Source organism: Ruditapes philippinarum, unplaced genomic scaffold (genome assembly GCF_026571515.1).
Source record: "Ruditapes philippinarum isolate M1 unplaced genomic scaffold, ASM2657151v2 ctg9883_1_1_1_1, whole genome shotgun sequence".
Taxonomy (NCBI): domain Eukaryota; kingdom Metazoa; phylum Mollusca; class Bivalvia; order Venerida; family Veneridae; genus Ruditapes; species Ruditapes philippinarum.
This window is the reverse complement of record NW_026863226.1, coordinates 22,702-38,700: the sequence shown is the minus strand read 5'-3', so window position 1 is coordinate 38,700 and position 15,999 is coordinate 22,702. Positions and strand designations below refer to the sequence as shown.

At 35.3% G+C, this 15,999-nt stretch overlaps 1 protein-coding gene across 1 annotated transcript in view; it reads right to left on the bottom strand.

The window, feature by feature from the left end:
• The window catches only part of LOC132721516 (uncharacterized), a 29,061-nt gene that overhangs the window by 4,033 nt on the left and 9,029 nt on the right, over positions 1-15,999 (bottom strand). Inside the window, exons 2-5 of the mRNA XM_060705833.1 lie at positions 9,460-10,054; positions 5,900-6,058; positions 4,704-5,057; positions 1,125-1,191 (exon numbers count right to left, since the gene is read on the bottom strand). Coding sequence (XP_060561816.1) covers positions 1,125-1,191; positions 4,704-5,057; positions 5,900-6,058; positions 9,460-10,035 — 1,156 coding nt within the window. The 5' untranslated portion in view covers positions 10,036-10,054. The remainder of the gene's footprint in view (positions 1-1,124; positions 1,192-4,703; positions 5,058-5,899; positions 6,059-9,459; positions 10,055-15,999) is intronic.

Here is a 15,999-nt window from a genome sequence, read left to right as displayed (position 1 = left end):
CAAGCCCTTGACTCACATTATTGGTTATTTTGTTATAGAAACTTGCGATAAATGGGTACATGGAAGTGTTCAGTTATGAAAAAAAGAAACAAGAGAGCCATGATGGCCCTGAGTCGCTCACCAGAAACAACTGCTTTTCAGTGTTGGAATGTTAATATTTCCTAATATTAAATTTAAGCATAGAATAAGTTTAAACAATAATTTGAAGAAATGCCATGACCTTGGGCATTTAAGCTTTAGCTTAAACGGGGCTAATCAAATTAATATGAGCAACTTTGATAAAAGACTAACTAAGAATGCTACAGACAAAGTTTGGTGATCATCCATCAATTGGTTTTAAAGTAGATGTTTAAAGGTTTTTCTATTTTAAGCTCGAGTGGCCCCGAAAAGGGGCCAATCAAATTAATGTGAGCAAACTTGATAAATGATTACCCAAAAATGCTACAAACAAAGTTTGGTGATCATCCATCAATTAGTTCTGTAGAAGAAGATGTTTAAAATTATTTCTATTTTTAATATTATCGGCCCCTTAAAGGGAGCAATCAAATTAATATGAGCAAACTTGATAAAAGACTACCCAATTGAATATTGCTACAGACAAAGTTTGGTGATAATCCATCAATTAGTTCTGTAGCAATAGACGTTTAAACATATTTCTATTTTTAATTTTAGCAGCCCCTATAAGGGGCCAATCAAAATAATATGAGCAAACTTGATAAATGACTACCCAACAATGCTACAAACAAAGTTTGGTGATCATCCATCAATTAGTTCTGAAGCCATAGACATTTAAACATATTTCTATTTTTAATTTTAGCGGCCCCCAAACAGGGCCAATCAAATTCATATGAGCAAACTTGATAAAAAGTACCAAGAATGCTACAGACAAAGTTTGGTGATTATCCATCAGTTAGTTCTGTAGAAGAAGATATCTAAAGGTTTTTTTCTATTTTTAGCTATACAGGCCCCTAAAAGGGGCCAATCAAATTAATATGAGCAAACTTGATAAAAGACTACCCAACAATGCTACTGACAAAGTTTGGTAATTATCCATCAATTAGATCTGTAGAAATAAACATGTCAAGGTGTGTACACTATCAAGTTCAACACAAATATTTACTCACCTAACTTGGTTTGCTCATAATTTTGACTTTGACCTGAAGAAGTTTCCGACTTTATTTTTGCTATCTCCTGCAAAAACAACGTATCTTATTTACTCCAATAATTATAGTACAAAAATAATCAACAATTTATTATTAAGAAGTTGAATTAAAATTCATAGGAGTATGTACAAAATAGTTTGTTTGTTTGTTTGTTTGTTTCATCTTACGCCTTTTTCCAACAGTATTATAGTCATATAGGCGGGTAGTTTCCTAACCATCGTTCCTGGAGAGTTACACCAGTACTAGACTACCTTCCTCCGCGCTAAACTACCAAAGCATCTCCGGGGGATCGAACCCACGCCAGAGAGGTAACTGGATTAGAAGTCATCGACTCTAACCCCACGACCACGGAGGCGGTATATACTTGATACTTTACGTGTAGCTATGTACGTTAACATAATAACCACCATAATTGCCCCATTTTATCACTTATGCTTAGTAGGTCATTAGCTCAGAATTTAAATCCTGAAATAATAATTTTGTTAACACTTGCATTTCTGAGTGGTAAAAATTTGAAGCCAAATTATCAACATTACAGCGAACATTTAACCATAAGTATGACCTTCACCATGAGCAATTACAGCTAACATTATACATTTAATTATGACCTTTAACATGAGCCATTAGAGCTAACATTAAACCTTTAAGTATGATCTTCATCATGAGCAATTACAGCTAACATTAAACCTTTAAGTATGACCTTCACCATAAGCCATTACAGCTAACATTAAACCTTTAATTATGATCCTCACCATGAGCCATTAGAGCTAACATTTAACCTTTACGTATGACCTTTACCATGAACCATTAGAACTAAAATTTAACCTTTAATTATGACCTTCAACATCAGCCATTAGAGCTAACATTAAACCTTTAAGTATAACCTTCACCATGAGCTATAAGATCTAACATTTAACCTTTAATTGTGAACTTTACCATGAGCCATTAGAACTTACATATAACATTTAAGTATGACCTTCAACATGAGCCATTAGAGCTAACATTTAACCTTAAGTTATGACCTTCAGCTTGAGCCATTAGAGCTAACATTTAACCTTAAGTTATGACCTTCAGCTTGAGTCATTAGAGCTAACATTTAACCTTAAGTTATGACCTTCAGCTTGAGTCATTAGAGCTAACATTTAACCATAAAATATGACCTTCAACATGAGCCATAAGAGCTAACATGTAACCTTTAAGTATGACTTTACCATGAACCGTCAGTGCTCACATTTAACCATTAATAAAGACTTTCACCATGTGCCATTAGAGCTGAAATTTAACCTTTTAGCATGACCTTCACCATGATCCATTAGAGCTTACATTAAACCTTTCAGTATTACCTTCAAAATGAGCCATTAGACCTTATATTTAACCTTTAAGTGTAACCTTCACCATGAGCAATTAGAGCTAACATTTAACCTTTCATTATGACCTTCAGCACAAACTGTTAGGACTATCATTTAACCTTAAGGTTTGACCTTCAACATGAGCCATAAGAGCTAACATTTAGCCTTTCAATGTGACCTTCACCATGAGCCATTAGAATTAATATTTAACCTTTAATAATAACCTTCACCATGAGCCATTAGAGTTACCATTTTACCTTTAAGTATACTTTCAATATGAGCCATTAGATCTAACATTTAACGTTAAAGTACGACCTTCAGCATGATTTATGAGAGCAAATATTTAACCTTTAAGTATGACCTTCACCATTAGAGCTTACATTAAACCTTTGAGTATGACCTTCAGCATGAGTCATTACAGCTAGTATCTAAGCTTTAATTATGACCATCACCATGAGCCATTAGAGCTAACATTTTACCTTTAAGTATCACTTTCACCATGAGTCATTAGAGCTAACATTTAACCTTTAAGTATCACTTTCACCATGAGTCATTAGAGCTAACATTTAACCTTTATTATGGCCTTGATCATGAGCCATTACAGCTAACATTTAACCTTTAATTATGACCTTCACCATGAGCCATTAGAGCTAACATTTAACCTTTAAGTATCACTTTCACAATGAGTCATTAGAGCTAACATTTAACCTTTAAGTATGACCTTCACCATGAGCCATTAGAGCTAACATTTAACCTTTGAGTATCACTTTCACCGTGAGCCATTAGAGCTAACATTTCACCTTTCAGTATGACCTTCACCATAAGCCATTAGAGCTAACATTAAACCTTTGAGTATGACCTTCACCATGAGACGTTAGAGCTAATATTTAACTTTTCAGTATTACCTTCACCATGAGCCATTAGAGCTAACATTAAACCTTTGAGTATGACCTTCACCATAAGCCATTACAGCTAACATTAAACCTTTGAGTATGACCTTCAGCATAAGCCATTAGAGCTAACATTAAACCTTTGAGTATGACCTTTACCATGAGCCATTACAGCTAACATTTAACCTTTAAGTATGACCTTCACCATAAGCCATTAGAGCTAACATTAAACCTTTGAGTATGACCTTCAGCATAAGCCATTAGAGCTAACATTTAACTTTTGAGTATGACCTTCAGCATAAGCCATTAGAGCTAACATTAAACCTTTGAGTATGACCTTCAGCATGAGTCATTACAGCTAATATTTAAGTTTTAATTATGACCCTCACCATGAGCCATTAGAGCTAATATTCAACCTTTAATTATGACCTACACCATGAGCCATTACAGCTAACATTTAACCTTTAAGCATGACCTTCAGCATGAGTTATTAGAGCTAACATTTAACCTTTCAGTTTGACTTTCACAATGAGCCATAAGAGCTAACATCTAACCTTTAAGTACATATGTATGTTTGGTTAAATATTAAACCATGCGTGCGATTATCACGGCTTTACTGTCGCAGGCGGTTTATACATTTACCCCCGAGATATTGTTTAACATCAAAGCATTTTAAAAGTTTGCATAAACTTTCAGCTGAAAACACATGTACACACAAAATTGATTTCAGAGAAAACAGTATTATACTTTACATAATTCAAATTTGTTTGAATTTACATATAATTATGTTCATGTATGACCTTCACCATGAGCCATTAGCGCTAACATTAAACCTTTAAGTATGACCTTCACCATGAGAGCTAACATTTAACCTTTTATTATGCAGGGATATACCGGACGCAGGATCCTGCGTCATATACGCATAAAATGCCATTCTGTACCCACAAAAAATAAATTCTGCGTACACATGGACACTGAAAAATTGTCTAAAGTAACTGTCATTTATATATTTTAAAATAAATACATAAAAATTGTTTAGAGGAACTCTCCTTTCCGTATTTTACGATATCTAAAGGTGAAGGTCATGGGAAACACAAACTGGTATTTAAAGTAACGTGTCAGTTAATTGGCTAGTTAATGTCGGCATTTAAAATACCAACCAATCATTAGTGAGCACCCACGTGTCCCCGATATTATTATCAGTGGGAGCGCTCGGCTGTTACCGTTATCTATGACAGAACTTTCGGTTTAAACAGTGACATACATCATTTAGAAAATAAGCAGAAGGAAATTTGTTTTACCTTTTTCTGTTCTGAAACAAGAGTCTCCAAGACGCCAAGTTTCTTTTTCAATTCTGCATTCTCAAGTTTTTCGTCATTTTCTCTGGACATCTTAGCTTCAAGTTCTAATAGCTTCTTCTTCAGGGCAGAACTAGTTTTCTTTAGTTCTGCAAGTTCTTTTTCATTTTCCAGTTTCCCCTTCTTTTCATCAGACATTTTAGCTTCAAGATCTATTAGCTTCTTCTTCAGATCATCATATTCTTCTTTAGTTGCAGCACTTTCTGTTGATTTCAAAACTTTTGCCATTTCTTCTTTGATTTGCCTAAGAATCTCTTCAAAACTTTCAGTCGTAATAATAAAATCTTTGTTCTTCAGCTGATAAAAAGAAAACAGTTTTGTTATATTTTCTATTATAAAAAATGCAGTTATGTAATTTATAATATTGACTCTTCTATACAACATATAATATATAAGGTCAAACTTTATTTCAAATTATCCCAATTGTTCTATTATTTAAACTCTCATACTTTGTTCTTAAATCCCTTTTTAAGGCAGTATACACTAACCTATGTACTTATCTGATTCTAAGACATTACTATTTTCTCACCTTTTTCTTATCTGTTTCATTGTAGCCTATGGGGTTAGCCAAAAAATGAAGAGTTTTAGAAGTTTTCAGAATTCTTAATATTTCTCACTTTCTTAATTTCACACTTAAGGGTTGGACATGCATGACATGTTGAGGTTCTAATAGGGGTCAAGATATATGTGGGTCACAGATAATTAGAGATACTATCATATACAAACATATTGCAGGTTTTATTATCTCAAGTAAAATATCCTTCATACGCTTTTTCAATTTTCAGATATTTAAAGTTAATTTTTTTTTTGATATAATCCAAACTTTTCCACAATATCAGAACTTAGAATTCCTCAATTTCAGAGGTAAGAATTATAAAGAATTTCGGGACCCTGAACATTGCAAACTAAAATCTTTATCATTATAGTTTAACTTTTGATAGGTATATATGTATTTTATGTGTCTTTATCAATCAACTTATGGGAAGTATCATTTTGAATTTGACTATAACTTCAAAATTATATTGCTTCAAATTCTGTTCCCAAAATTTTGTCCTGAATTTAGTGGGCTGTTTTCTTAAATCATTATAAGTTGACTCAATAAAGATTTCAAACTGATATAATTCATTATTTACACTTACATCTTGAAGTTTCTTCACTGCTATCTGGGCATCTGATCGGTGTAATAGCTCTTTACCATCTTGTAAAACTGCTATCATATCGTCTAAGTAAGTATTTGCCTCACTTTCTTCTAATTCCATGCTGCTTGAGTGAAAGATAGCATTTCTATAGTGACGAACCTATTGAATAAAAAACACAGTTTCAACATTATTATATGCATAAATATACAGTGATGAGTAAATCAAAATTGTTTTGTAAAAAATTGTTTGGGTACTTACCTACATATAAGATGCTATCATGAATTATACAGGCATTTTTCATATATTTTACAAAAATGTCACATAGCAAATTTGGGATAATTGTGTCTTAATTTTCTATTCGAACAAGAGCCAGTTGAACCGGGTGATGCTCCCCAAATAGGTTTTGGACACAGAAAGGTATACCTCTTGTAGTGTCAGAGTTATTTTACAGACAAAGTTCAAAGTGTAAAAACAACCCAAATATTGCGCATGACACATTGTCTCAATATGGCGATCATTTCTGTGAAAAAGTTGGAAAATCCGACTTCAAATAACAAAGTTATGGGCTGTACATGATTTTGCTGCAAGGTCATGCTGTGAGCTTCACCTTCAAGGTAGCGCCCAAATGTTGCGCATGACACGTCGTCTAAATATGGTGATCATTTCTGTAAAATAGAACTTTGTAAAATCAGACTTCAAATAACGAAGTTATGGGCTGGACAGGATTTTCCTGCAAGGTCATGCTGTGACATTCACCTTCAAGGTAACCACCCAAATGATGCCCACGACACATTATCTCAATATAGTGATCATTTCTGTGAAATAGTTTTAAAATCTGACTTCAAAGAACAAAGTTATGCCCCAGACACGATTTTGCTGCAAGGACATGCTGTGACCTTGACTTTCAAGGTAGCGACCCAAATGTTACATGCGAAACGTTGATTCAATATGGTGATCATCTCTGTGAAATAGTCCTTAAATTCGACTTCAAGTAACGAAGTTATGGGCCGGACAATATTTTGCTGCAAGGCCATGCTGTGACCTTGAACTTCAAGGTAGTTACCAAAATGTTGCGCACGGCACACTATCTCAATATGGAGATCATTTCTGTGAAATAGTTGTAAAATCGGACTTAAAAAAATGAAGTTATGGGCCGGACACAATTTTCCTGCAAGGTCATGCTGTGACCTTTACCTTCAAGGTAGTGATCCAAACATTGTGTGAGACTTATCGTCTCAATATTATGATCATTTCTGTGAAATAATTTTAAAATCCGACTCCAAATAACGAAGTTATGGGCCGGACACGATTTTGCTGCAAGGTCATGCTGTGACCTTCACCTTCAAGGTAGCGCCCAAATGTTGCGCATGACACGTCGTCTAAATATGGTGATCATTTCTGTTAAATAGTTGTTAAATCAGACTTAAAATAACGAAGTTATGGGCTGGACAGGATTTTCCTGCAAGGTCATGCTGTGACATTCACCTTCAAGGTAACCACCCAAATGATGCTCACGACACATCATCTCAATATGGTGATCATTTCTGTGAAAAAGTTTTAAAATCTGTCTTCAAAGAACAAAGTTATGCGCCAGACACGATTTTGCTGCAAGGACATGCTGTGACCTTGACTTTCAAGGTAGTGACCCAAATGTTACATGCGAAACGTTGATTCAATATGGTGATCATCTCTGTGAAATAGTCGTTAAATTCGACTTCAAGTAACGAAGTTATGGGCCGGACACGATTTTGCTGCAAGGTCATGCTGTGACCTTGACCTTCAGGGTAGCGACCCAAATGTTGTGTGTGACACATGGTCTCAATATGGTGATCATTTCTGTGAAATTGTTGTAAAATCCGACTTCAAATAACAAAGTTATTGGGTGGACATGAATTTGGGACGTATGTACGTCCGGACGGACATACCATTGTTACTTTTGATGTTTATGAGGCAAACCAGCTCATAAACACCACCTGGACCAAAGTCCATAAGCAAAATAAGCTCATAAAAACAAAAAAATAGTTCTTAATTTGAATTTTATGAGTTTTTGTTCTTTATTTAACTACGTAATGAAGCTCTAATCAAATGTTTGCTCGGACTGACATGCGGACTGACGGATATTCTCAAAGTAATTATGTGGCTACTCTATTGTTCTCTCTATTGTTCTTTTTAGCCACACAAAAGAAAATAGCAACATAAAAGCATTACGGAATGAACTAGACCTATCACTGAAGGTGATAAATACCCCACAAGCAACTTTGACTTTTGAAAAAATAAGTTGTCTGAAGAAAAATTTGAAATAAACCTACAGAAAATAAAGTACCATCAGCACTATGTACAAAGAATTATTTCAATTTATTGCAATCCCAACTAGGATCTTGATATAAGCTTGTTAATACACCAAGTTTGATAACAATATCTCATTCCTAACCCTAGTAATTGTCTGGAAACCATTTTTCTATTTTTAGTAACTGTGACCTTGAACCCAGGGAGTCCAAATGCAATACCAAGCGCGGTCTTCATGTAAGCTTGCTAAACACCAAGTTTGATTACAATATCTCATTCCTAACTTTAGTTATTGTCCGGAAACCATTTTTCTATTTTTAGTAACGGTGACCTTGACCTTGGCCCCAGGGGTTCCAGATGCAATACCAACCGGGGTCTTCATATAAGCTTGCTGTACACCAAGTTTGATTACAATATCTTATTCCTAACTTTAGTTATTGTCTGGAAACCATTTTTCTATTTATAGTAATGGTGACCTTGACCTTGCCCCCAGGGGGTCCAGATGCAATACCAACCGGGGTCTTCATATAAGCTTGCTATATACTAAGTTTGATTACAATATCTCATTCCTAACTTTAGTTATTGTCCGGAAACCATTTTTCTATTTTTAGTAACGGTGACCTTGACCTTGGCCCCAGGGGGTCCAAATGCAATACCAACCGGGGTTTCCACATAAGGTTGCTATATACCAAGTTTGATTACAATACCTCACTCCAAACTCTAGTCATCGTCTGGAAACCATGATGTGGACCGACCGACGGACCGACGGAATGACCAACCGGCCGACAAGCTGACTCCTATAAACCCCCCCTAAACTTCGTTTGTGGGGGTATAATGACATCAAAGAGGAAGAACAGTTACCTATTGTTACTCTAGCCATATAATAACTGTCCTGTGAGTGCAGACTGACGGACGGACAACCCGGCGACTATGTGCTCCCCCGAAATTTTTCGGCGAGTATAAAAAATAATTATGAAATTTATCATTTCGGAAAATATGCCAGCATTCAAGATGTTCAAATTCTTTTAACAAAGCTTAATAAATCTTATTGAAACTGATCAGAAATTAAAACATATCGGCAATTTTCAGAACCTCCACACCAAGTACAAAAGGTGGTACCTTTGAAACCATTGAAGAAGACTGGTAAATTTGTATACTTTTGTTGTGAATCTTTAGATTTTCATTTTCAATTTTACTTTGGATGCTGAATATACAGCATTTACATTACAATACAGCTAATAAAAGATAAACAAGACACTTTATTAATAATTTACCTTTGTAAAAAGATTGTTTGTTACTGTGACATCACATCCAATGTGGCTATGAAAATACTGGTTATTTATCATTAGATGTAATAGCCCAGTGCAATCAGTTTCACCAGCAGATTGTTTCTGCTCGTACCCTGGAGCATTTATAAAACACTTACAAATGCTCCAAGGATCTGTCACCCACTGTAGAGCATCGCTGTTTTTCCAGTTAGGTGCAGGTGGCGTGGAGGCATGATGCTGCACAATAAAGTCATAGATGGCGCCACATATGTTGTTCGGACAAGCAATTTTTCCCTTAAAGCAACAGCTGCATTTTACTTGCCCAAGAGGACAGATTTTGTTTCCAGCATTCCCAGGTACTGGCTTATGGTCTGGCTTGAGAGTTTCAACTTGACAGCCCCCACATGTCACAGTTGATGGTAGTGACTTTGTAGACCGAATGTTTTGTAAAATATCCTTATGTTGTTGGTCAGCTATGTCATTACAGAATGGTACCAGTCCCTCCTTTAAATATCCAAGTCCTAAACCAGCCTTTACCCACTGTCTGTATTTTTCCTTCTCTAACTGAAGTTGATGTGCCATCCTGACACTCTATCAATATCTAAACAAATCAAACAAAAAGATTATGTTAGATTTTATATAAATAAGTAATTATGGTCTTGGATTGCAATTCAAAGTCAAAAATACTGGGTAAATAATAATTATGATAAGTGTTCCAAAAAAGACAAAACTAGACCTATCACTGAAGGTGATTAATACCCCCACCAGCAACTTTTGACTCTTGAAAAATTAGTGGTCTGAAGAAAAATTTGAACTCAACCTACAGAATATAAAGTATCAACAGCACTGTGTACAAAGAATTATTATAATTTATTGCAATCCCAACCAGGATCTTGATATAAGCTTGCTATACACCAAGTTTGATTACAATATCTCATTCCTAACCCTAGAAATTGTCCGGAGACCATTTTTCTATTTTTAGTAACGGTGACCTTGACCTTGGCCCCAGGGGGTCCACATGCAATACCAACCAGGGTCTTCATGTAAGCTTGCTATATACCAAGTTTGATTACAATATCTCATTCCTAACTTAAGTTATTGTCCGGAAACCATTTTTCTATTTTAGTTATGGTGACCTTGACCCCAGGGGGTCCACATGCAATACCAACCAGGGTATTCATGTAAGCTTGCTATATACCAAGTTTGATTACAATATCTCATTCCTAACTTAAGTTATTGTCCGGAAACCATTTTTCTATTTTTAGTAACAGTGACCTTGACCCCAGGGGGTCCACATGCAATACCAACCAGGGTATTCATGTAAGCTTGCTATATACCAAGTTTGATTACAATATCTCATTCCTAACTTTAGTTATTGTCCGGAAACCATTTTTTCTATTTTTAGTAACGGTGACCTTGACCTTGGCCCCAGGGGGTCCAGATGCAATACCAACCGGGGTATTCATGTTAGCTTGCTAAATACAGAGTTTGATGACAATATCTCATTCCTAACCCTAGAAATTGTCCAGAAACCATTTTTCTATTTTTAGTAACGGTGACCTTGACCTTGGCCCCAGGGGGTCCACATGCAATACCAAATGAGGTATTCATGAAAGCTTGCTATATACTATGTTTGATTACAATATCTCATTCCTAACTTTAGTTATTGTCCGGAAACCATTTTTCTATTTTTAGTAATGGTGACCTTGACCTTGGCCCGAGGGGGTCCAGATGCAATACCAACTGGGGTATTCATGTAAGCTTGCTATATACCAAGTTTGATTACAATATCTCATTCCTCAACTTAAGTTATTGTCCGGAAACCATTTTTCTATTTTCAGTAACAGTGACCTTGACTTTGGCCCCAGGGGGTCCACATGCAATACCAACTGGGGTCTTCATGTAAGCTTGCTATATACCAACTTTGATAACAATAGCTCATTCCTAACTTAAGTTATTGTTTGGAAACCATTTTTTCTATTTTTAGTAATGGTGACCTTGACCTTGGCCCCAGGGGGTCCACATGCAATACCAACCGGGGTATTCATGTAAGCTTGCTATATACCAAGTTTGATTACAATATCTCATTCCTAACTTTAGTTATTGTCCGGAAACCATTTTTCTATTTTTAGTAACGGTGACCTTGACCTTGGCCCCAGGGGGTCCAAATGCAATACCAACCAGGGTTTCCACATAAGGTTGCTATATACCAAGTTTGATTACAATACCTCACTCCAAACTCTAGTTATCGTCCGGAAACCATGATGTGGACCGACCGACGGACCGACCGACAAGCTGACTCCTATATACCCCCCCTAAACTTCGTTTGTGGGGGTATAAAAACTAGTGGTGTCATCGATCAGGATTATAGATAAACAAGCAATTATCATAGTATTGCAAGCAATCCATAAGTCCCCTACCGGTTAGAACCCCATCAACATTCTAAAGGGCCATTGGCCATTCACTAATGTTTCAATTTTTCTCTATTTTAAGAAAATTTGTTGGAAAAGTTCTTTAAAAGTGATCACAGGATACAGTTTTTATGAACAGACAGACAGACGGACTGAAAGACACTCTTAAGTTAATATTTGAAACATCCCTGTTACCAAAATATACCATTTTAAAAGCAAAATTCTTTAAGAGGAGATAACTCTTGAATTAAAGATGCAATTTCATAAAAATGTTCAGCTCTTTTTGACTAATCACAAATATTGTTATATTTGCCATGTTTTAAGCCTATTTGTTGCCAAGGCAACTGATATTTTTTCAAAATAGGAAGAACAGATAAGGCATGCATAATCTCAAAACTACTATCTACCCATATGTCAAGTTTCATAAAAATATTTCCAGTACTTTTCGAGTTATCACTGGATTCAGTTTATGTGTAAAAAAATTTGCCATATTTTCAGTCTATGTGTTGCCATAGCAACCAGAATTTTCAACATAGGAAGAAAAGAAAAACATGTGCATAATCTCAAGACTGTCATCTACCCATAAATTATCAAGTTTCATAAAAATATTTTCAGTACCTTTTGCGTTATCACTGGATCCAGTTTATGTGTTAAATTTGCCATATTTTCAGTCTATCTTATTATGATTGCCATAGCAACCAGAATTTTAAACATAGGAAGAAAAGAAAATGACGTGCATAATCTCCATACTGCCATTTATCCATATACCAAGTTTCATAAAAATATTTTCAGTACTTTTCAAGTTATCGCGGGATCCAGTTTTGCGGATGGACAATTTGTTGCCATAGCAACCAGAATTTTCAACATAGGAAGAAAAGAAAAAGACGTGCATAATCTCAAGACTGCCATCTACCCATATGTAAAGTTTCATAAAAATATTTCCAGTACTTTTTGTGTTATCACTGGATCCAGTTTATGTGTAACATTTGCCATATTTTCAGCCTATTTGTTGCCATAGCAACCAGAATTTTCAACATAGGAAGAAAAGAAAATGACGTGCATAATCTCCATACTGCCATCTATCCATATACCAAGTTTCATAAAAATATTTTCAGTACTTTTCAAGTTATCGCGGGATCCAGTTTTGCGGATGGACGGACTGACGGACGTTCTAACAGGAGAGTAATAATGTGGCTACTCTATTGTTCTCTCTATTGTTCTTTTTAGCCACACAAAAGAAAATAGCCACATAAAAGCATTACGGAATGAATGACATCAAAGAGAAAGAACAGTTACCTATTGTCCCTCTAGCCACATAATTACTGTCCTGTGAGTGCGGACTGACAGACAGACGGACGGACGGACGGACAGACGGACGGTAAACCTAAAGTCCCCTCCGGTAAACCGGTAGGGGACTAATAAACTATGAAAACTGAACAATTTGTTTATTTCTTTTATCATATAACTATAAAAGACAACTAATGACTAGTAACTATAAAGTTTAAAGCATTTTCCATTCTAATTTCAGTGTTGTTGTTGCAATTATGAGGTTACGGATTAGGTTAAATCCCGTCCTTGCCGTTCAAAATATACCGGGGTTTAATAAGCAAATTATAGTGTTTACAACCTGAATAATTATTATAGTTTAACATTTTATAATCATAATTTAATTCATACAAAGAAACACTGACACAAATTTTCTTGTAAAATCTGAATTGAGGGGTCTTAACCCTTTACCTCATATATACGCGAAACAACGCACTTTCGACCCCCCACTCCCCTTTTTTAGGCCTGAAATAGTGAAAAAATGTCCTATTTGGGCCGAAAACATGTTTTTGTTTGAGAAATGTTGCTCAAAAAGGGACCACTTTTTCGGCGCCGCCCGCATCCAAAAAATACACCAGGGGGTTGCCAGAAGGGGGATGTACCCCCTTCTGTTTGGGGGGTTTGAAGGGGGCGAAGTCCCCCTTATCGCCAAGAAAATTTTGGACTTGTGAGAGGCTTAAAATGGCCCCAGGTCGATCATAAGGTAACGTGTAACCAACGCTGAAAAGCCTTTGACTCTATCTCAATCCCTTGAGAAGTTGCAGCACTTTGAAATAAATTTTGATGGAAAAAATCGAGGCAAAATAGTGATTTTTGGCAATTTTGAGATGTCCCCTCGTTGCCATGGTAACAGTAAATTTAAGACTGAGCATGTCGTTACAAAGGCAATTCCAGTCAACATTTGTGCCAAGTTTGATTAGTATTGAAGCATTTTTCATAGTTTCATAGCAGTTTGGACTTGTAAGAGGAGGCTTTTCAGTGAAACTGGCCATTTTTCACAATATGCTCATGGGGAAAGGGTTAACACCCACTTAGCAGACGTGCGAGATTACAACGAAATTCGGCAGTATTTGTTAGAGACACAGGGAGGTAATTTGGTGTGATTTTCATTTTGGAAAAAAAATGTTTGAAAACATTTGGCATCACAGGGGCTAGTCACTTTATCAAATAGTTTACATAATCGGCCTATATTATATATAATTATGTATATTAAGATTATAGTATATACTCAGTATATATAGCCCATATAGAACATAAAAAAGTTTGCTTCAAGCACCTATGGTTGGTATTCAATACCCGGTATTTAAAATAATTGGAATCAATTGTAAACGTGTGACCATATAAATGATTTACAAAAATTCATTAATTGAACAAACATTATTTTTTATCCAGTTTCCACACCTCCATTTGCTATGTTCTATAATAAGTTATTTCCACGCACATGCAGTACATGTAACTGCGTGACACACAGAAAATCCCTTCTCTAGTTTGTGGTTATTTATGTAAGTACTTTTTTATTTATGAACCAAATTAAAAGATATATTGAATATAAAATCATTTTATTATTATAAAACACCGTATCAAGAAAAGTTAATAAAAAAAATAATCAATTTATAAAATATAAGTCATATTTGGTATCTTCTGTCCGCTACGGATATGACTTTTATAGAACGTATTTCGAATATAACTTATAACTTTTTTATTTATGGACCAAATTTAACGATATTTTGCATGTAAAATCATTTTATTATTATAAAACTATCAAGAAAATATAATAAAAAAATAATTACTTTGTAAAATATAAGTCATATTTATAAAGTCATATCTGAGGATATGAGTCATCTCCGGTATTAAGACATACCGCATATTACCTGGCAATACGCGACATTTGGAAACGGTTGATTCAGTACATGGGTTAACGTGAAGGACAGAAGATACCGAATATGACTTATAGTTCATAAAGTTTTTTCTTCATATGATATTTTATAATAATAAAATGAAATTACATGCCAAAAATGGTTAAATTTGATACTGTATTAAAAATGTTACACGTTATATTCGTTGCATGTTCTAATTTAAACAAGAGGGCCACGATGGCCCTGAGGTCGCTCACCTGTATATAGGCCCCCCCCCCCAACGTTGCAGGGCCAATTTAACCCAAGGGCTTTTATTTGCACAAACTTGGTAGACACCCATAAGAAGATGTTTCATGCTAAACATCTAAGCTCTAGCTAATTGGGTTTTTTAAAAGAAGATTTTTTTTAAGTTTTTACTATACACATAGTTAAAAACAATGACACCCCTGGGGCCGGGCCAGTTTTGACCCCAGGGCTTTTATTTGAACAAACTTTGTAGACACTTACTAGAAGATGTTTCATGCTTAATATCTAAACTCTAGCTATTCGGGTTTTTTCAAAGAAGATTTGAAGTCTTTGCTATACACATATAAAGAAAATCAATGACCCCCCCGGGCCCAATTTTGACCCCAGGTCTTTTATTTGAACAAACTTTGTAGACACTCACTAAAAGATGTTTCATGCTTAATATCTTAAGTCTAGCTATTTGGGTTTTTTCAAAGAAGATTTTTTAAGTTTTTGCTTTGCACATATAAGGAAAATCAATGACCCCGGGGCGGTGCCAATTTTGACCCCAGGGCTTTTATTTGAACAAACTTGGTAGACACCTATTAGAACATGTTTGATGCTAAATATCTTAGCCATAGCTCTTTGAGTTCTTTAAAAGAAGATTTTTTAAGTTTTTACTATATGCATATAGGGAAAATCAATGACCCCCCGGGGCAGGGCCAATT